Source organism: Rosa rugosa, chromosome 5 (genome assembly GCF_958449725.1).
Source record: "Rosa rugosa chromosome 5, drRosRugo1.1, whole genome shotgun sequence".
Lineage (NCBI taxonomy): Eukaryota > Viridiplantae > Streptophyta > Magnoliopsida > Rosales > Rosaceae > Rosa > Rosa rugosa.
This window is the reverse complement of record NC_084824.1, coordinates 44,670,929-44,688,063: the sequence shown is the minus strand read 5'-3', so window position 1 is coordinate 44,688,063 and position 17,135 is coordinate 44,670,929. Positions and strand designations below refer to the sequence as shown.

Genomic DNA, 17,135 nt, shown 5'->3' with positions numbered 1-17,135 from the left:
CTCAATTACTTAATGCACATCCCTTATATTTTTTGTCTCATTTTTTCATCAAACTTCCATCTATGCCCCTCCTCATTAGATAAATAAATGAGAAAAACTTAACAAAAGCAATAGATATGTACCATAAATTTTTATTTAATACATTATTTTTTGTTTTATTGTGGAATTAATTGCTAATTAATTTCGGCACATATCAATATGGTAATTATTAATTGCCTTTCTTCTTTCTCACATAAATGAGGTTAGTATATCGCAGATTGAATAACTTAACTTTCTTACTTTTGTTGTTTTTCAAGTTGAAAAACTTGATGCCTCTAAGATTTCAAATTATTCAATGTATGTGAATATCTTCGTGATCGATATAGTCAGGCGCGGAGTCACTTTGGGGCACAGTGGGTCCTGTGCCCCAGTGAGATTTAAAATATATACAATCTGGTTGCATATTTTATCTGAGTGCTGCCTTGTCTTGGTGGTTGAAGCATATGCATGTGTTTGGCTAGTCACTGGTTCAATTGCTGGTAGCAACAATGTGCTTATTTTTTGTGCCTTTTTTTTTTCTTTTACATTAATACTATTATTTATTCTCAGCAATGTGCTAATATTTTCTTTTTTATTATTTCTTTCTTTTTTTCTAACACTAATACTAGTATTTCTTCTCAGAAAAAAAAATAGTATTCTTTCATATAGTTTCAAAGTTCAAAGATAAATTATATTTTCATTATGAAAAATTGTCTAAAATCTAAAAATCATAAGTTTTATTAATAAAATATGTAATTTAAAAAAAATATTGACCTTTTTTAGCACAAAAATAGATATTGATCTTTCCCTAACCTTATTCCAATTATTATTTTTATTACAATTTTGATATATTTTAAGTTTAAGTTTATTTGTTTTTTTTTTTTTTTTAACTTTCGAGTGCTCCAGTTGAGATCATTTTCTGGCTCCGCCACTGGATATAGTCATGGTAAATATTAAAATCAGTAAAAAATGAGTCATGGTGGTTGTTTTGCAAACAAAGTGATTGATCATAATGTATTCATGTATCCAAGATATATTTGATGGTTTTATAACTTCTTTCAATATGTTTCAACCAATTTGGTTTTATACGTATGATCTTGAAGAGACGGTGATTGTATTATGAAGACAGATTTAATTAATATTTTGTAAATATTGAGCAAGAGAGGTTCTCAACTATTTCAATTTACTAAATTTATAACGTTTCTTTTTAGTTGTTTTTTGTAATTTTTAAATATGAGTCCTGATCACCTAAGGGAATAAGGGACAAGTGAATTTGATGGATGAGATTAAATGTACAATTGTAAGTTGATATATCTCACCCCATTTGAACAATTGAACTTAATACATGTGATTGAGATAGTAATAAAATAAACTTCAAAGTGAAATACCCTTGATTTTGTAGAGAACCTTAAATGGCTAGTAGTAAAATAAACTTCAAAATACTCTGTCACTTTTACAAATATATGGCCTATTGACATATTTGAGCTTGAATTGCAGTTAAGAGTTTCTTCAGAAGCAGTGTGAAGGGTCTACTTAAACCTTTAGGTATATTACATCCACATTATTTATCTTTTTAACTTATGCTTAAGTATTAAATGAATTAGAATATGGCTTCTTTGTAACGCAGGAATCAGTCGCATATATCAAATGAAAATGGTTCATGGCCAAATCTCAGAGTTTCTACGTTGCATGGGTGAAGCAACAAAGAATTACAATCTTAAAGTAGCTGAATTTGACATTGTGACAAAATCAATCTTCAAAGCTGTGGAAACAGGGCATGTTGAGTTTATTACTCAAATATGTAAAGCAAATCCAAAACTTGCTAAAACCTTGGATGAGAAAACTAGATCCATTTACCATTTTGCCATTGAATGTCGCCAAGAAAAAATTTATAGTCTAATATATGGGATTAAAAAGGAAGCCAGGAAAAGAACCGGACGTTCAGTAGACAATTTTAACAACAATATGCTACACGCTGCAGGAATTTTATCGCCACTTTCACAATTTGATCATCTTCAAGGTGCGACTTTGCAAATGCAGAGAGAACTACAATGGTTTAAGGTTAGTATTTCCAACTTTATAAATATGGTCCTTTAATAAAGGATTATTTTTCTTTCAAATTTGAGGTATTTCGTGTCTAGGCTATTATGAAATCTTTCTCCATATATATATATATATATATGTGTGTGTGTGTGTGTACAGATCCTATCTAGAGCAGAGCTCTGCTTTGAAATTAACGTGTGAAATTCGAGTTTTTGGTCACTTTTCGGTCACATATCCACATCTCGACTGTTCAGTTTTTAGGTACTAGTGTATAGATCATCTCTTTCAGCCAAATTAATGATCGTTAAGGCATTGATAACTGCTTTAAAGCTAGTACAGTTTAGGTTGACAGATTCAGTTCGTCCATTGGTTTAAGCGAGTTAGATACCTTAACGATCATCAATTTGGCTGAAAATTTGTAGAGATGATCTATACAGTAGTACCTAAAAACTGAACGGTCGAGATGTGGATATGCGACCGAAAAGTGACCGAAAACTCGAACTTCACACATTAATTTCAAAGCGGAGCTCCGCTCTGGATAAAATCTGTGTGTGTGTGTGTGTATATATATATATATATATATATAGAGGGCTTCCACTAAGGGATCCCTTTTTTGGGTCTTTTATAGGGATAGGCATTAGACCAACTTTTCGATCATATTTTCACATCTTAACCGTTCAGTTTTTAGGTCCTAATGTATAGATCACTTATGCAAATTTTCAGCCAAATTGGTGATCGTTAAGGCATCCAAAACTGCAATTTACACAAACGGACAGAATCTGTCGAACCGGAACCGTTCGTGTTTATAATGGTAAATTGCAGTTTTGGATGCCTTAACGATCATCAAATTGGCTGAAAATTTGCAGAAGTGATCTATACATTAGGACCTAAAAACTGAACGGTTAAGATGTGAAAATATGATCGAAAAGTTGGTCTAATGTCTATCCCTATAAAAGACCAAAAAGGGATCTCACTAGTATATATATATATATATATATATATATATATATATATATATATATATATATATATATATATATATCAGTATTAATTAAGCCAATAAGGCTTATGGTTAAATTTTTAAAAACCCACAATTTACCCTTCTTTAATTATAGTCTAAAAATCTATAATTTAACACATGAAGGGTAAAATAGTAAATATAACAGTAAACTGAATTGAAGAAATTACAAAAAAAAATCTTTTTGTTAGTTGGCCGTTTAAATAAAAAAGTTGCTTATTATTATTATTTTTTTAAATTATTCATAATTTCATAAAAAATAAACATTTTTTAGATAAATTACTAAAACAAACTTTTTTTTTAGAAATACTAATAAAAACTCAAACAAAATATTATAAACACAAATAAAGTATAAAAAAAAAAAGGCCAATTGACACACGCGTGAGCGTGTGTTAAGAGGCTAGTATATATATATATATATATATATATATATATATATATATATACACACAACACCGATTACAACAGTTTAAAAAAAAGGGAAAAAGATACAAACAGTACCCAACTTATGGCCCACTTGTAACTTCAGTACTCAAGTTTTCAAAACTATCACTTTGGTACCTGAAATTCGGACCCTGACCCAACTTTAGTGCCTAAAACACTGTTGGCCGTTACGATGTTAGTCAACTGTCAAACTTTGAGGGGTATTCTCGTCCTTTCACTGTTCGTCTTCTTCTCCCTCACACTCTGGTACGGTCAGTTTCCCATCTCTCTCTTTTTTTTCTTTTCTTTGGGCTGGGTCGCAATTTTTTTTTCTTTTTCTTTTTTTTCCACTTTCTCTCTGCAAGGCGGGTGGGGCTGGTTTCTGGGTTTGTATCATTAAGTCCATGGTTTCTGGTTGCCTTCATGGTTTTTGGGTTCTTTGTTCATGATTAAAAGGTCCGGAGAATTTGGAAATTGGAATCGGGGGAGTTTGATTGGAATGTTGGGTTACTTATATGGTGGTGGGTGAGGGGGATTGAATATCGATGATGGATATGGGTTTGGTGGTAGTGTGATTTGATCTTACAATCCGTTTATCTCCACAACTAATTAATGATCTTACAATCCGTTTCTGCGAGTTTCGACTTCTCGCAGCCTCTTTTTGTCCACTGCCCATGTGGAAATTTCGCCAATACAAACACCAGTTGGGTTCGTTCTTCAGCTGCTGGAAGAAGAAGGAAGCAGGTACTTATAGCCGGTTTTCGGCGTAAAGATGTTAGAAGAAAACTGGGTTTTACTGCTTGTGCGATTTCCCCAGATGGGTCGGGGACTAATAATATGAATATAGAGATTGCAAATTCAACTAGAAGGGCCGCCAAGAACTTGGTGCTGAAGCGTTTTTCAAGTGAATTGGATGCGCTCGATGAGTTTTCGGATGAGTCACATATTCAAATGGGTTCCAATTTCACAAGTTTTCAAGAAGACCCTTTTGTTGATAAGCTTAGGACTCAGCTAGGAGTCATACACCCAATGCCGTCGCCTCCGATAAACCGAAACATTGTGGGGTTGTTTGTCTTCTTCTTTTTTGTGGGGGTTGGGTTTGACAAGTTCTGGACTTCAAGGAAGAAAGGCAAGCGGGGAAGTGAGAATGGTCCGAGGGAGGCGTGGCCGCAAGTGCCTACGAGCTTCTCATTGTTTTTGGAGAAGGATTTGCAGAGGAAGGAGTCGGTGGAATGGGTGAACATGGTTTTGGGGAAGCTCTGGAAGGTTTACAGAGCCGGGCTTGAGAATTGGCTCATTGGGTTGCTTCAGCTGGTCATTGATAATTTGAAGAAGCCTGACTATGTTGAGAGAGTTGAAATCAAGCAGTTTTCGTTGGGGGACGAACCATTGTCTGTTAGGAATGTCGAAAGGAGAACATCCCGTCGTGTCAATGATCTACAGTGAGTTAACATTATGAATTTCACTAATGCTTGTGTTCTTGTTTGATCTGAGGCTGCTTAAATATGTCATATTATGTAGTTCTGTGACTGTAATGTTTGATAATGTTCATTGCTCTGGGTTTCATTCTTTAAAGTTGGGTCTGGAGAAGATGATCTGAGAGTTGGGAGGAAGAAGAAAATGAAGAGAGCTTGAGGAAGAAGAAGAAATCTAGTGAAAGGACGAGAATACCCCTCAAAGTTTGACAGTTGACTAACACCGTAACGGCCAACAGTGCTTTAGGCACTAAAGTTGGGTCGGGGTCCAAACTTCAGGTACCAAAGTAATAGTTTTAAAAACTTGAGTACTGAAGTTACTAGTGGGTCATAGGTTGGGTACTGTTTGTATTTTTTTCCCTAAAAAAAAAGAAGAAGAAAAAAGCCTACATGACAACCAAACTTGATAATATCAATACTATTAGTCAACGACATATTGATTTTTTTATACATAACTTTATGTGTCCATATAAATAGGACATGGGAGAGTGCTAGGCTCACACTCAAGTGAGTGTGTGTGAACCACACTCGTACATGTGTCAAGTTTTCATAATTTTCTAATATTAAATTAAACAATAACTATGAAGGTTGTCTGAGATCTATTTTCTTCCATGTATACCCCTAGTCCATTACTTCTCAATCCCAGTTGCTGTTATAATACTATATATAAGCGTACGTGTTGCACAGAACGAGACCAATAACTCAAAGTCAAGAAAAAATCCCAGAAAATTTGATGAACAATCTGGAAAACCAGATCTAAAATATGAACGATTATTCATTCCAAAAATTAATTGTTTTCAAAAGACTACTATTATTGGGCATGTTTATCCAAAAGAAGATACCCAGTTCTCATTCAACTAGCAAGCAAAGAAAATTAACCAGTTAGTTTGTTTTTTCACCAACGTACCTTGCTCGTTCAAATTTCATATAAATTTACCAAAAATCATACATAAGGCTACTAAGATAAACCAATAATGAGAATCATAATAAGTCCTGATGAAATTCCAGAATCATGTGTTAATAAAGATGGTATTAATAATGTTGGTTTATGATCCAAAAAGACCCGAAAACTACTGAGATACATAGTTAGTAATTTTATGGATGGGAATTAAACGTTAAAAATACGTACGTGAATAATTAAGTAATTTTTAGTGAAAAATACTTCAAAAAATTTGGTCATAAAGTACGGAAACATAAAATTATAAAATTCGACGCGTACATGTTTAAAATGAAATGTAATGAAAAATACGTATGTAAAAATACGGATATACAAATATCAATATATGTCAATTCTAATACTTATGTGTAATTTCTTGCTTTATTTATAGTTAATATGACATCTAAAACATGAATTTTAAACAAAGAAATAACGATGAACCATACTCGAGTAATCTTTCAATTATAAAAATATAAAATTTAATATTATTCTTACACTTGACTTTTTAATTAAAAAATTAAAATTAAAAATAATGTTTGTTCAATAATCTAGCTTTTTTTTCAATTGAAAAATTTGGGAATACGTATAATTCGGGAATAATTCAGCTAACTTAAAAAAATTTAATTTTTTTCAAAATCCTTAGAAATAATTCTGAAACAAGTGTTTATTTATTTTTTCAATGATTTGTTAGTTCGCAAATTAACTAACTAGGGTTATGCTTATAATATATATAAGAAACTAGGTGTTGTCAGCTATAATTAATTTATTTTACTTTTTTTTTTGTTGAGAAAAAGATAGAAATTTCATTCAATCAACCAGAAAGCATACACTGGGGGGGGGGGAACCGCGGTTACAGATGTCATCAGGCCAATGAGCCCAAACTCTAACCACACCCCTTTCCAAGGCTACATATCCTGAAAGTCCCAATAATACCCAGTAGTCAATAGCAAAGAAGACGTCGTCGACCTCTTCAACGCCGTGTCAAAAAAGTATCAAACCACGTGTAAAGGATTGCTCGTCGGCAAATTGACAACAAAAGTAAACCAGAATTGAACCAAATCGTCCTCGAGAAAGACACCATATCAATGACACAACTACAAATCCAAGACAACCAAACCCTCGCTCAATTGAGGAGGGACTTATTAGACCGAACCAAAAACCAAAAACTAAAAACCTAATAAGGAAACGGAAAAGACTGTTGCAAACCGTTTTCATATCTGTCAGAGTCGACTGCAGCTTGTCGGGCACCGCCACAAAAGGTCTGAAGCTTCCAAGGCTGATTCCAGTGACCACCTCTGTCGAAATCCTTCCCCAAAAGCAGGCCAAACCTCGCAGCTCCATCGTTATTGTTCCAGCCCACCACCACACGCCGGACAACATTTTGGTCGACTGAAAGTTATGGAATTCAGATCGACTACGTTGTCCTCCGCCAGCATTGAGCCCCTTGGCACCTGCAGCAAAGCCCCGATTAACCATCGCAACCATCTGAGAGAGAGGAAAAACGTTCCACATGCAGCAGCCTTAGAATCCAACAACCACCCGTCGCAAACCAATCACCAACCCATACGGCCGCACCCGTCAAGCGCCGACGAGGCTAGAAGCCACTGTCAGTGAGAGGGCGCCGCGGGACAAGCAACACCGCCACTTTTGTTTTTCTCAAACCCTATTTCTCCTAATTTATTTTACTTTTTTAACCCTAAAAAATTAAGAAAAAATCATGGATAAATATTTTAGTCATTAGAAACAAAAACTTCAAAAACAAAAACAATCAATAAAAAAATCAGTCTTAAACTACCCAATTACATTGATAAAACCGCCCACAACTCTCACACCCATCATGCTGTAGGCAATTTCTATTATAATTTTAAGGAAATTCTAATAATGGTTAACCCACATTGATAAAGTATATAATGTGGGCTGTGGAGTGATGGAATTGACCGTCACTTGTATATTTAAAGAGAATGTGGAGTTTTTTTTTTAATTATATCAACAACTAATATTTTGTGAGTCAAATTGACGATCTCTCACTTATAAAAATGAGATTTATGCTACTAGACCAAATAGTAGTAGACAGAATATGGAGGATTTGGTTAAATTTTCAAAATACTAAAATATGCCTCTTCTTTCATATTCTATGCAAAATATATAATTTTATATATAGTGAGTGGGTAAAAAAGTAAATGAATAGATATAAAATTAAAAAAAAAAAAGTTCCACATTCCACCGCTTGTCTTACATCTTATATTGAATATTCAAATTAAAACAATTAAAATAAATGGGTCCAGTGGCATATAAATTTGCTTTTTCCTAGTATTTTTTGTTAATTGCTTATATGTTATAGTGGACTCCTTTGACTATCATGTGCCATTGACATGACATGCAAATTTAAATTAATGAGAATTTTAAAATATTTTGCACAATAGTTGACAAAAAAGTTAACGGTTGGACATCATTGATTAAAATTTGTAACTGTAGGGACACATGTGAGAAAACTAAAAGTGTAGGGATACAAATAATTGTAGGGATACATGACATGCAAATTTAAATTAATGAAAATTTGTAAATTGAAATTAGTCCATTATTTGTTGCATGTAGATTGGGAATGAATAAAAGCTCATTTTTCTGATTAGTTAATAAACATTAGCCTTCATGTATACATGCTGTGCATGTGTAATAGTTTTTTTTTTTTTGAGAAAATAAAAAAAGAAAATGAATGGATTAAAAAATTATTGTTAGTAAAAAATTATTTTGCAATTGTCACATTTGTACTTTTGTGATTTAATTAGTTCTCAATTTTTTTTAATCTTTTAGAGTTATTTCTATCAAAATTTTTGGTTTTGGCTAACAAAACCTCTTCTTTTAATAATAGTATAGACAAACTATTGAATTTTCTCAATGTGTTAATTATGGTGGGGATGTAACCATGCCATATAAAAATCCACCACGCGTTTGATATGACAGGGTTACCATTTAAAATTTAGGGCAAAAATCAAAAATGGGTACGCAAGAACTTTTGTCACACCCTAAATTTTGAATAAATAAATTCAAATCCGAAACGCGAAAACTTAACAAGCACAAGAAAACACATAGAAAATTTTTAATTTTAAACTAAGCCATAAAGCAACCGAGCACACCGACAGTAATACAGACTCATTCTTTAGAGTCACATATTACACTACAAAGAGTTTACATATTAAACTGAATAACAATTCAATGAGTAAACACGCTCACCAACTCTCTACACAGCGGAAGACTAAAACCAAAACACTTCTACATCCAAGCTACAACAGCTATAAAACTTCAGCTTCGATGACTGTAACTCTGACCTACACAATAACCTCTACACCATGGAATAGTGCACCATGTTGAAATAACAAACCCGGTACGCTTTTGCAAGCTCGTATGAGTAAACCTAAATAATCACATAACATATGCTTAAACCATCTCAGCCTAGCAAAATCAATATGCAATTATCATGACAAAAACATCAAGTTCATATCCTACAAACATGCTCACGTAACTTAACTCAAACTAAACCTACATGCTCTGTCTCTCGATTCATGTATCTAATTTTCCACAACTTCAATTATACAATTAAACTCCAACAACATTTTAAATACTTTTAAATCACCACAATCTATCAAATCATCATTCATTTGCCTCAACGATACAACTACGAAATCTCACTCATTTCCTCCCAACATAAAGTATTTGCTAAAATTAAGACATCACAAACTCATTTCACACTCACTACAAATCCCAAAGCACAACTGTACTCACAATAAGAATTAAGTAAAATCAGTAATCCCTGCATAAAAATTTAGTTCAGGAGATCACATTAAAACAATCAATAAAAATCATAGTAATCCTTGCATAAAATGTAGTTTAGGGAATTACATTAAAATAATCAATAAAATCATAGTAATCCCTGCATAGAGTTTAGTTAAGGGAATTACATTAAAACAATCAATTCAGAAAACAGTAATCCCTGCATAGAGTTTAGTTCAGGAGGTTACAAAGAAAACAAATAATTCAATAATAGAAATAAAACATGAGAAATTTTTGTGTGCTCCCGTCACTCCACATGGCATATGTGACAGACCACTTTGATTGGTCCACGTCATTGTCAATCATATTTTTCTTTTCTGATGGAACTTGAAACCGCGGTCAGCCAAGAACACACTTCACAATATTATTGGAATTATGAACAAGATCTGAAAGCTCTTCCACTCTGACTATATGCAAAGCTGGAATTTTTATTAATTTTAGTACCATGACGATAACTTGGACAGATGGGAGATTCAAAGAAGCATAAGCAATTATACAAAGTTGGATTGTTCTTGAATTTCTCCTTCCCACAATTAAGTTTCATTCAATGATCTAATCTCATACAATTTTTTTCGAAAAACATATGATATCATACAGTTGGAGCTTATTGCTTGGTTGTAGTTCGAATATTGGATGTATTCCACTAGGATTATTCATTAAGAATTTCACAACGACCAAAAGCCCAGTTCTCGAGCTCCCACCTTCGATCTGTTGGATGTTCACAATTCATTTTTTTTTTTTCTTTTTCAGTCCAATTCCTCCTGACATAAGCCAGAGAAGCAAGACTACCATTTTCACTCTCTCAATTGAAAAGAAGAAGGTTCTTGGTATTCATCCATTTTAAAAAGGGCCAAATCCAAATTCTCTCCCGCCTAGCCTTCATGGATCCTCCCCAATCGGATGTTCAAAGCTTTATTCATTCTTTTCATTTGTTTTTTGGGTAGAGATAACGTTGTGTCGTTGTTATGATTGTTTTAACAGAGAAAAAAAAAATGACGTGGACCAATCATAGTGGTCCGTCACATTTGCCACGTGGAGTGACGGGAGCACACAAAAATTTCTCATAAAACATGATACAGTGCAAAATCATCCATTAATAACATCAATCACCACAACATCAACACTTACAACAACCTACATCGATCATTTACACAAAATCATCACGCAGATCACCACACAGGTTATAACATAGTATTGATTCCTAATCTCCAACAGCCTCAAAATAGTAGCGAAACCAATTCCAAAATAATATGTTCTCATCTCAAAACCATCATCAAAATCGTACACATTTCAATCAACGCTCAAACCGACAAAAACCTCTTTTCTTTCAAATTCCATTTATTTTCCTCAACATCACATCACACAACAAAAGTGAACAACACACCCAATTCCACCAAGATATATATTTTTCATGTAAATATATATATACGTAGTCATCCACTCAGGGATGCTACTAATACCAACTATAGTTTTACAAATTATACTTCTCGAAAATCATTTTATATCAAAACATTGTTTTAACTTACCCAAGAACCGTTGTCGATCAAGTTCATATATTTTTAAAACAAATAATTTGTTTCGATAAATACGATTTTTCGTGCTAACAATAAAATCTACTAATTAAAACATAACTAATTTATCAACCGAAACACCGTGAGATTTAATCACTTCTAAATTCCGTTGCGTCTTCTCTTAAAGCCGAGATAAGGTATCAAATATGCTCCATCAATCACCTAAGTAAAATATGATCTTAACTTATTACACGAATCAAAGACGATTAAAGTTCGAACCCCCCGTTTGAACTAAAATCCCGAAAGTAATGCTAATCGAGGCGAAACTTCATCTGAGACAACCCGAGGTCTTCGGAATACTTCTACGATCATATATCAAAGTTACAAGTCTATCGGACGGCCGAATCCTCACGGATCAAAAACCGATCGAGCCAAAAACTCTAAAACTTTGAAAATTCATAACTTGCTCATGCGATTTCCAAAAATTATAAACTATATATCGAAATGATCGTATCGATGTATAGATTAAAAAGAGGAACAAAAACTGTTGCTGGGGTGGCTGGAAGTGGCCGGAAATGGCCGCCACAGACGGTGGCAGAGCCGCCGTCAAACTCAAAATTTGGCCACACTTCCTAACCAAAAATCTTCTTCTTAACAAACCCAACAACATTCATAACTAGCACAAAGTCAGAATCAAAGTCATTTGGCTGGAATTTACCTTGCAAGGTTTGAAACCCGAAGAACCCTATATTCCCAATCTTCAAAATTCAATCACCATGAGTTGAATCGTCGTAGGCCACCTTGGGAGAAAGCTTCTACATCCTCTGGGCTCCAAAATCCCCCAAGAATTACAAGCTATAGTGGCCGGAAACGTGAACTCCGACCAAGGATATTTGTTGCAACGCCACCACCACTTCTCGGCGTTGTTGTGTCGTCCACGGGCCGACCCACGTCGTAAAACTTCACATAGTTGTAGATGGGAGTGAGGCGAAGAGAATGGGACAAGCGACTCATCGATTGGTGGGCGGAGCTAAGAGAAATCGCCGCTGAAAGTCGGGTGGCCAAAACTGGAAATCGGGCTGGAAGAGAGAGAAAAGTTTCCAGATTTGGAAACTTGAATTTTCTGATTTTTTTTTTGAATTTTTCCTATATATTCCAAAATGGAAACTTTTTCCGATGGCCATAACTTCTTTATACGAACTCCGATTCTTGTGTTTCATATGTCCACGAACTCGTATCGACACACTCTACAACTTTTGTGAAGGAAGTTTTTATAGAATCCAAAAGTATAAAAAGTCAACCCTTGAATCGAAGCTTTTCGAGCGAATAATTGTTCGAACTAATTTCCGCTCCACCCTCGAACCACGAAATCGTATCCACGAACAATTTAATAATTTCCGAAGCATTTAGGAATTAATAACGAATTTTTGGGGTATTACAACTTTCTTGTGCAGAAATGGCCCCAAAACTTTTTCTATGTGGAAATTAGCATATTTGAACACCAATAGTTTACCAATGATGGAATTAACTATAAAAATTCATCGGTCAACACTCAACACAATTTTTGTAGAAAATCAACATTTTATTGGTCAACATTCGTCAAATTCATTGGTCAACGATTTATCTGTCTAGTCGTTGATATGGGTGGGTTCAAATTTTGTCAACCAATGTTCACGAATCCCTTATCTTTTGTTGTCTGGTCATAAATCCCTTAGAGCAAGTCCACCGGTCTCGTTTTGACCGGGCACCACATGGGATTTCTGAGGTGGTGACCGGCCATTGTCAAAAACACTCCTCCACCGGTTGTGTTTTGACCAGCCAAAAGTTGGCTTTTGATGACCCAGTCCAAGAAAAAAGCCAACAGACTAACTAATTTCTTGACCCAGCTTGCCCGGCTGCCAGCTCGGCCCAGCATGCATGTGAGGTGACGTCAGCGACCGACAAGCATAGAGTGACGCAGAGGAGACGACGCGTGGAGGGGACGCACGAATGAGGCGCTAGACCGCAATTGCTGACCGCGTGTGTTGACTGCTTTTGTCGCCTAGCGACAAGAATTGGGCGGAAGACTTGGACGCGTGGAAGCTAGCCGTTGGGTGAACAGGAAATTTGATTGCAACGGTCAAGTAATCTTAGCCGTCTGTTTCAATTAACTTGCAGATCTGACAGCAACCAATTAATGTGTATATATATTAAATCAAACGGTAACAAAACGGTAAGAAAAAAAATTGTAAAAAATTCTAAAAATTTATCTATAAATACCTAGCATTTTCTTTACATCTCACACCCAAAAAATTAGAGTTCATAGTTACACCTTCCTCCTCTTCATAGTAAAAATGAACAGTAAAAATGAACAGTGAAAACACTCAGTGAACAGTGAAAAATAGATGAACAGTAGAAAATGAACAGTCTTGGCTGGTCAAGAAAAAAAAACGGGTGGAAACTCATGTCCAGTGGCAGTGAATAATAATTTGACTGGTCGAATTCTTGACTTTTCGACCTTGACATTTCTTGACTACGGGTGAACTTGCTCTTACATTTGTTTGAAAAGCTAAATTGAAACACACAGTAACATTTAATTTGAGTAAGGGGTGTGACATTATTTTTTGTTTTACTGTGTGCTTGTTTCAATTTGTTTGTTTTTGTGTTTGGACATATAAAAGTGTAGTGTTATGTGTGGGGACTTTACTTTTATTGAGCCACACTGTTTCTTTGTAACATTACCATATTATGCATTCTCATAAAAACAATTAAAAAAATTTATATATATATATATATATATATATATATATATATATATATATTGAACAAAATAGTCTAATATTGTAAACTTCAGCCCCATAAAACACTAAAATAAAAAAATACTAAAATAAAATTATTTGGTGACATCTTTTAATATGTACTTAATGAAATGCAGGAAGTGGAGAGCATTGTACCTTTCGACAAGTATGAATGTCTAAATCAAACAGATAAATTGACAGCTCGTGAACTATTCACCAAGAATCATAAAAAATTGATGGACGAGGCAGAAATCTCAATAAAACACATGGCAACTTCTTGTACGGTTGTTGGTGCTCTGATTGCTACCATGATGTTTGCTGCAGCATTCACGATTCCTGGTGGGAATAATGGTAATACAGGCATTCCCATGTTCATAGATGAAAGGCTGTTTCTGGCTTTTATAGTTTCAGATGCTTTATCACTCGTTTCTTCCACAACTTCAGTGATTATATTTTTGGGACTTCTCACATCACGTTATGCAGAAGACGACTTTCTCAAGTCCTTACCCAAAAAGATAATGATTGGTCTTTTCACTCTTTTTATCTCTATTGCCACTATGGTGACTGCATTTTCTTCTGCCCTTGTCATCATGTTACACGGAAATTATTCATGGATTGTCATTCCAAGCATTATTCTTGTGAGTGTTCCCATCACCTCATTTGTGTGGGTACAGTTTCCCCTCCTCCTAGGGACTCTGATTTCTACATATGGGCCAGGAATATTTGACAAGGATGTCCAACCTTGGTTTTAGGCCCAATGATAGTCTCTTCTTAGGCATTTGGCCACTTCTACGATGTGATAATGTAACGTAGTATGTACAAGAAATGGATGTGATTATGCATTATGGATTTTCTATATGAATTTAGATTTAAATTGTGTTTTACTTTAATTTGTGTTTTACTTTATATATCTGGGTTGGTTGTAATTTGAACATGTAACAGCACGACATATCATAGAAACATCATGAAGAACTTATAGGATGACAAGAGGGTGTCATAACAAGAAACGGTAGCCCGTTGGTGCATGTGAACTCCATGGTTCATCCTTGATGTTTGGTTCTTCATCTCCTTCATTTAGAACACGTGCATAATCTCTTCAAGTGTTGAGCTTCTAGAAGTATCCACATTGATATACCAACAATGGAGAGATGCAAGGAGAGTTCCATTTTATTAGCAAGAACCTCCGAGCAGGAAAGAGTTGTTTGTGCGAAATTAATTTGTACAGTTGGAATTGCCTAGCTCAATAAACCAAAAGTCACTAAAACTTGTAATAGCCTATCACTCTTTGGACTTTTGAAGAATGGATGTTATCTACCCTAGTTGCTCAATTCGCCTCAACACTCACTTATCATTTATGTATTGCTTACATATGCTTATAGGATTCAACACTAGTACAGTAATGCTAATAGACATCGGTTTCTAGCTAATGTAAAACAAAAATCGTTCGATGTCTTAGTGGATGATGTTAAAGATCATGAAAACCCGGACATCGGTTTTTATTAGCCCTCCCCCCCCTCCCCGGGGCACCCCCGGCCGCTCCCCCGATGTCTTAGTGGGTTATGTTAAAGATCCTGAAAACCCATACATAAGTTTTTATCGGTTTTTATTGCATCATATGCTTATAGGATTCAACACATCTCAGTCTCAGAAGTCATGGTCGGAGTCCTCAGAGCGGCGCTTGACGCTACAATCTTAGAAGAATCAATAACTCCTCGACTGTCCAAAATCTTAAAATTGGCGGTAGCACGATCTTTAATGGCCTTGTCGATCAGCCTATCAAACTTTGGAGATTTCTTAAAGGCGTTGATAGCGTCACGGGCAATCTGGGCCTTCTTCTCATCTGCTAGCTTAGAAGCATTAGCCTTCTTGGACAGTAGCCGAGCTACCTCCTTCTTCTTCTCTGCAACTTTAGACTCCAGGACCTTGACGCGCTCAGCTTTAGCCTCCAATCGGGCCTTTAGATCTCTGACCTCACGATCCATGTCTGATACCCATTGAGATTGCTCAATGTCCTTGTTAATAGCAACATGCAGCTTCTCCTTGACATCTGACAAACTCAAAGTCGTCTTTAATAAGCCGGCGGTCAGTCTCCTGGTGGATGCTCTTCTCTACCTCCAGGTCGCACTGAAGGGTCACGACCTCATTCCTTAACCAATTCTCTTCAGACGATGGCGGCACCGCTTTAGAGAACAATTGATGCAAACCCTGAAGAATAAATCTTAAAGTAGGAGCATTGGTAGAGCTGCTCAGGGGAGTCACCCTTTGCGATCTATCCAGTCTAAAAAATTGCAAACCCTCGCAAAGGTGTAGAAGGAAGTCCAGCTCTTTGCCATCAAAGAGTGACCCCTTAGGAATAGTCGTGAGGGGAGTAAATCCGTCACCAATTTCAACCCTTCACATCTTTGATTTTGGGGCGGCAATGGCGGTGTCTCAAGTGCCCTCCACCACTTGGGTGCCTTCAGGAGGTGCGAGGGCCTTCTTCCGCTTATGCCTCTTCTTCTTAGAGGCCCTAGTAGCATCCCATTCGCCGCATGGCAGAACATCATGGACAATCTCCTGCATGACAGGTCCTTCAGGATCGTCAGCACCTAGAGATTAAGCAGGTCCCGATTCTTCCAGCAATGTGTCACTCACTGAGAACGCTTTTGGTCATTCAGAGGAAACTTCTTACCAATTGCGTCAAGAAATACAATCAGAAATAATGACAAGGAAGAGAAAGAAAAAAAGAAAGGGAGAATTCCACAAATGATCACTCAACTATGACTCATTCGACACTTTGGTCACTCAAGTTTCAAATATATCACTTTGGTCACTCAACTATTACACTGTCAATCACTTTAGTCACTTTGTTAATTTTTTTCATTAAAAAAAAAAACTCATTGAGTGACTAAAGTGATTGACAGTGTAATAGCTGAGTGACCAAAGTGATATATTTGAAACTTGAGTGACCAAAGTGTCAAATGAGTCATAGTTGAGTGACTATTTGTGGAATTTTTCCAAAAAGAAAAGAAAAAAAAAGTAGCACAACGACAAACAAGGGTAAACCTATGACCGTTTGGAATTTTGAGTGACCCCTAAAGGCTGGCGGATTGTCATTATGGTTTC

General features: G+C 35.5%; 2 protein-coding genes across 2 annotated transcripts; both read left to right on the top strand.

Annotated features, from left to right (window-relative positions):
* The first annotated feature begins 1,673 nt into the window (after positions 1–1,673).
* Positions 1,674–14,829, top strand: LOC133708619 (ankyrin repeat-containing protein ITN1-like). The gene is made up of 2 exons (XM_062134082.1): positions 1,674–2,079; positions 14,168–14,829. Exons 1-2 carry the CDS (start codon positions 1,708–1,710, stop codon positions 14,780–14,782), a joined length of 987 nt encoding a protein of 328 aa, XP_061990066.1. The 5' UTR covers positions 1,674–1,707; the 3' UTR covers positions 14,783–14,829.
* Positions 3,775–5,505, top strand: LOC133712166 (uncharacterized). The gene is made up of 2 exons (XM_062138250.1): positions 3,775–4,944; positions 5,079–5,505. The coding sequence occupies exons 1-2, from the start codon at positions 4,115–4,117 to the stop codon at positions 5,095–5,097; spliced, it is 849 nt and encodes a 282-aa protein (XP_061994234.1). The 5' UTR covers positions 3,775–4,114; the 3' UTR covers positions 5,098–5,505.
* Positions 14,830–17,135: the final 2,306 nt, after the last annotated feature.

Coding starts and splice junctions, on each gene's coding strand:
- LOC133708619 (XM_062134082.1), top strand. CDS start 1,708: ATGGGTGAAGCAACAAAGAATTACAATCTTAAAGTAGCTGAATTTGAC. Junction 2,080..14,167: donor GAGAACTACAATGGTTTAAG/GTTAGTATTTCC, acceptor AATGAAATGCAG/GAAGTGGAGAGCATTGTACC.
- LOC133712166 (XM_062138250.1), top strand. CDS start 4,115: ATGATCTTACAATCCGTTTCTGCGAGTTTCGACTTCTCGCAGCCTCTT.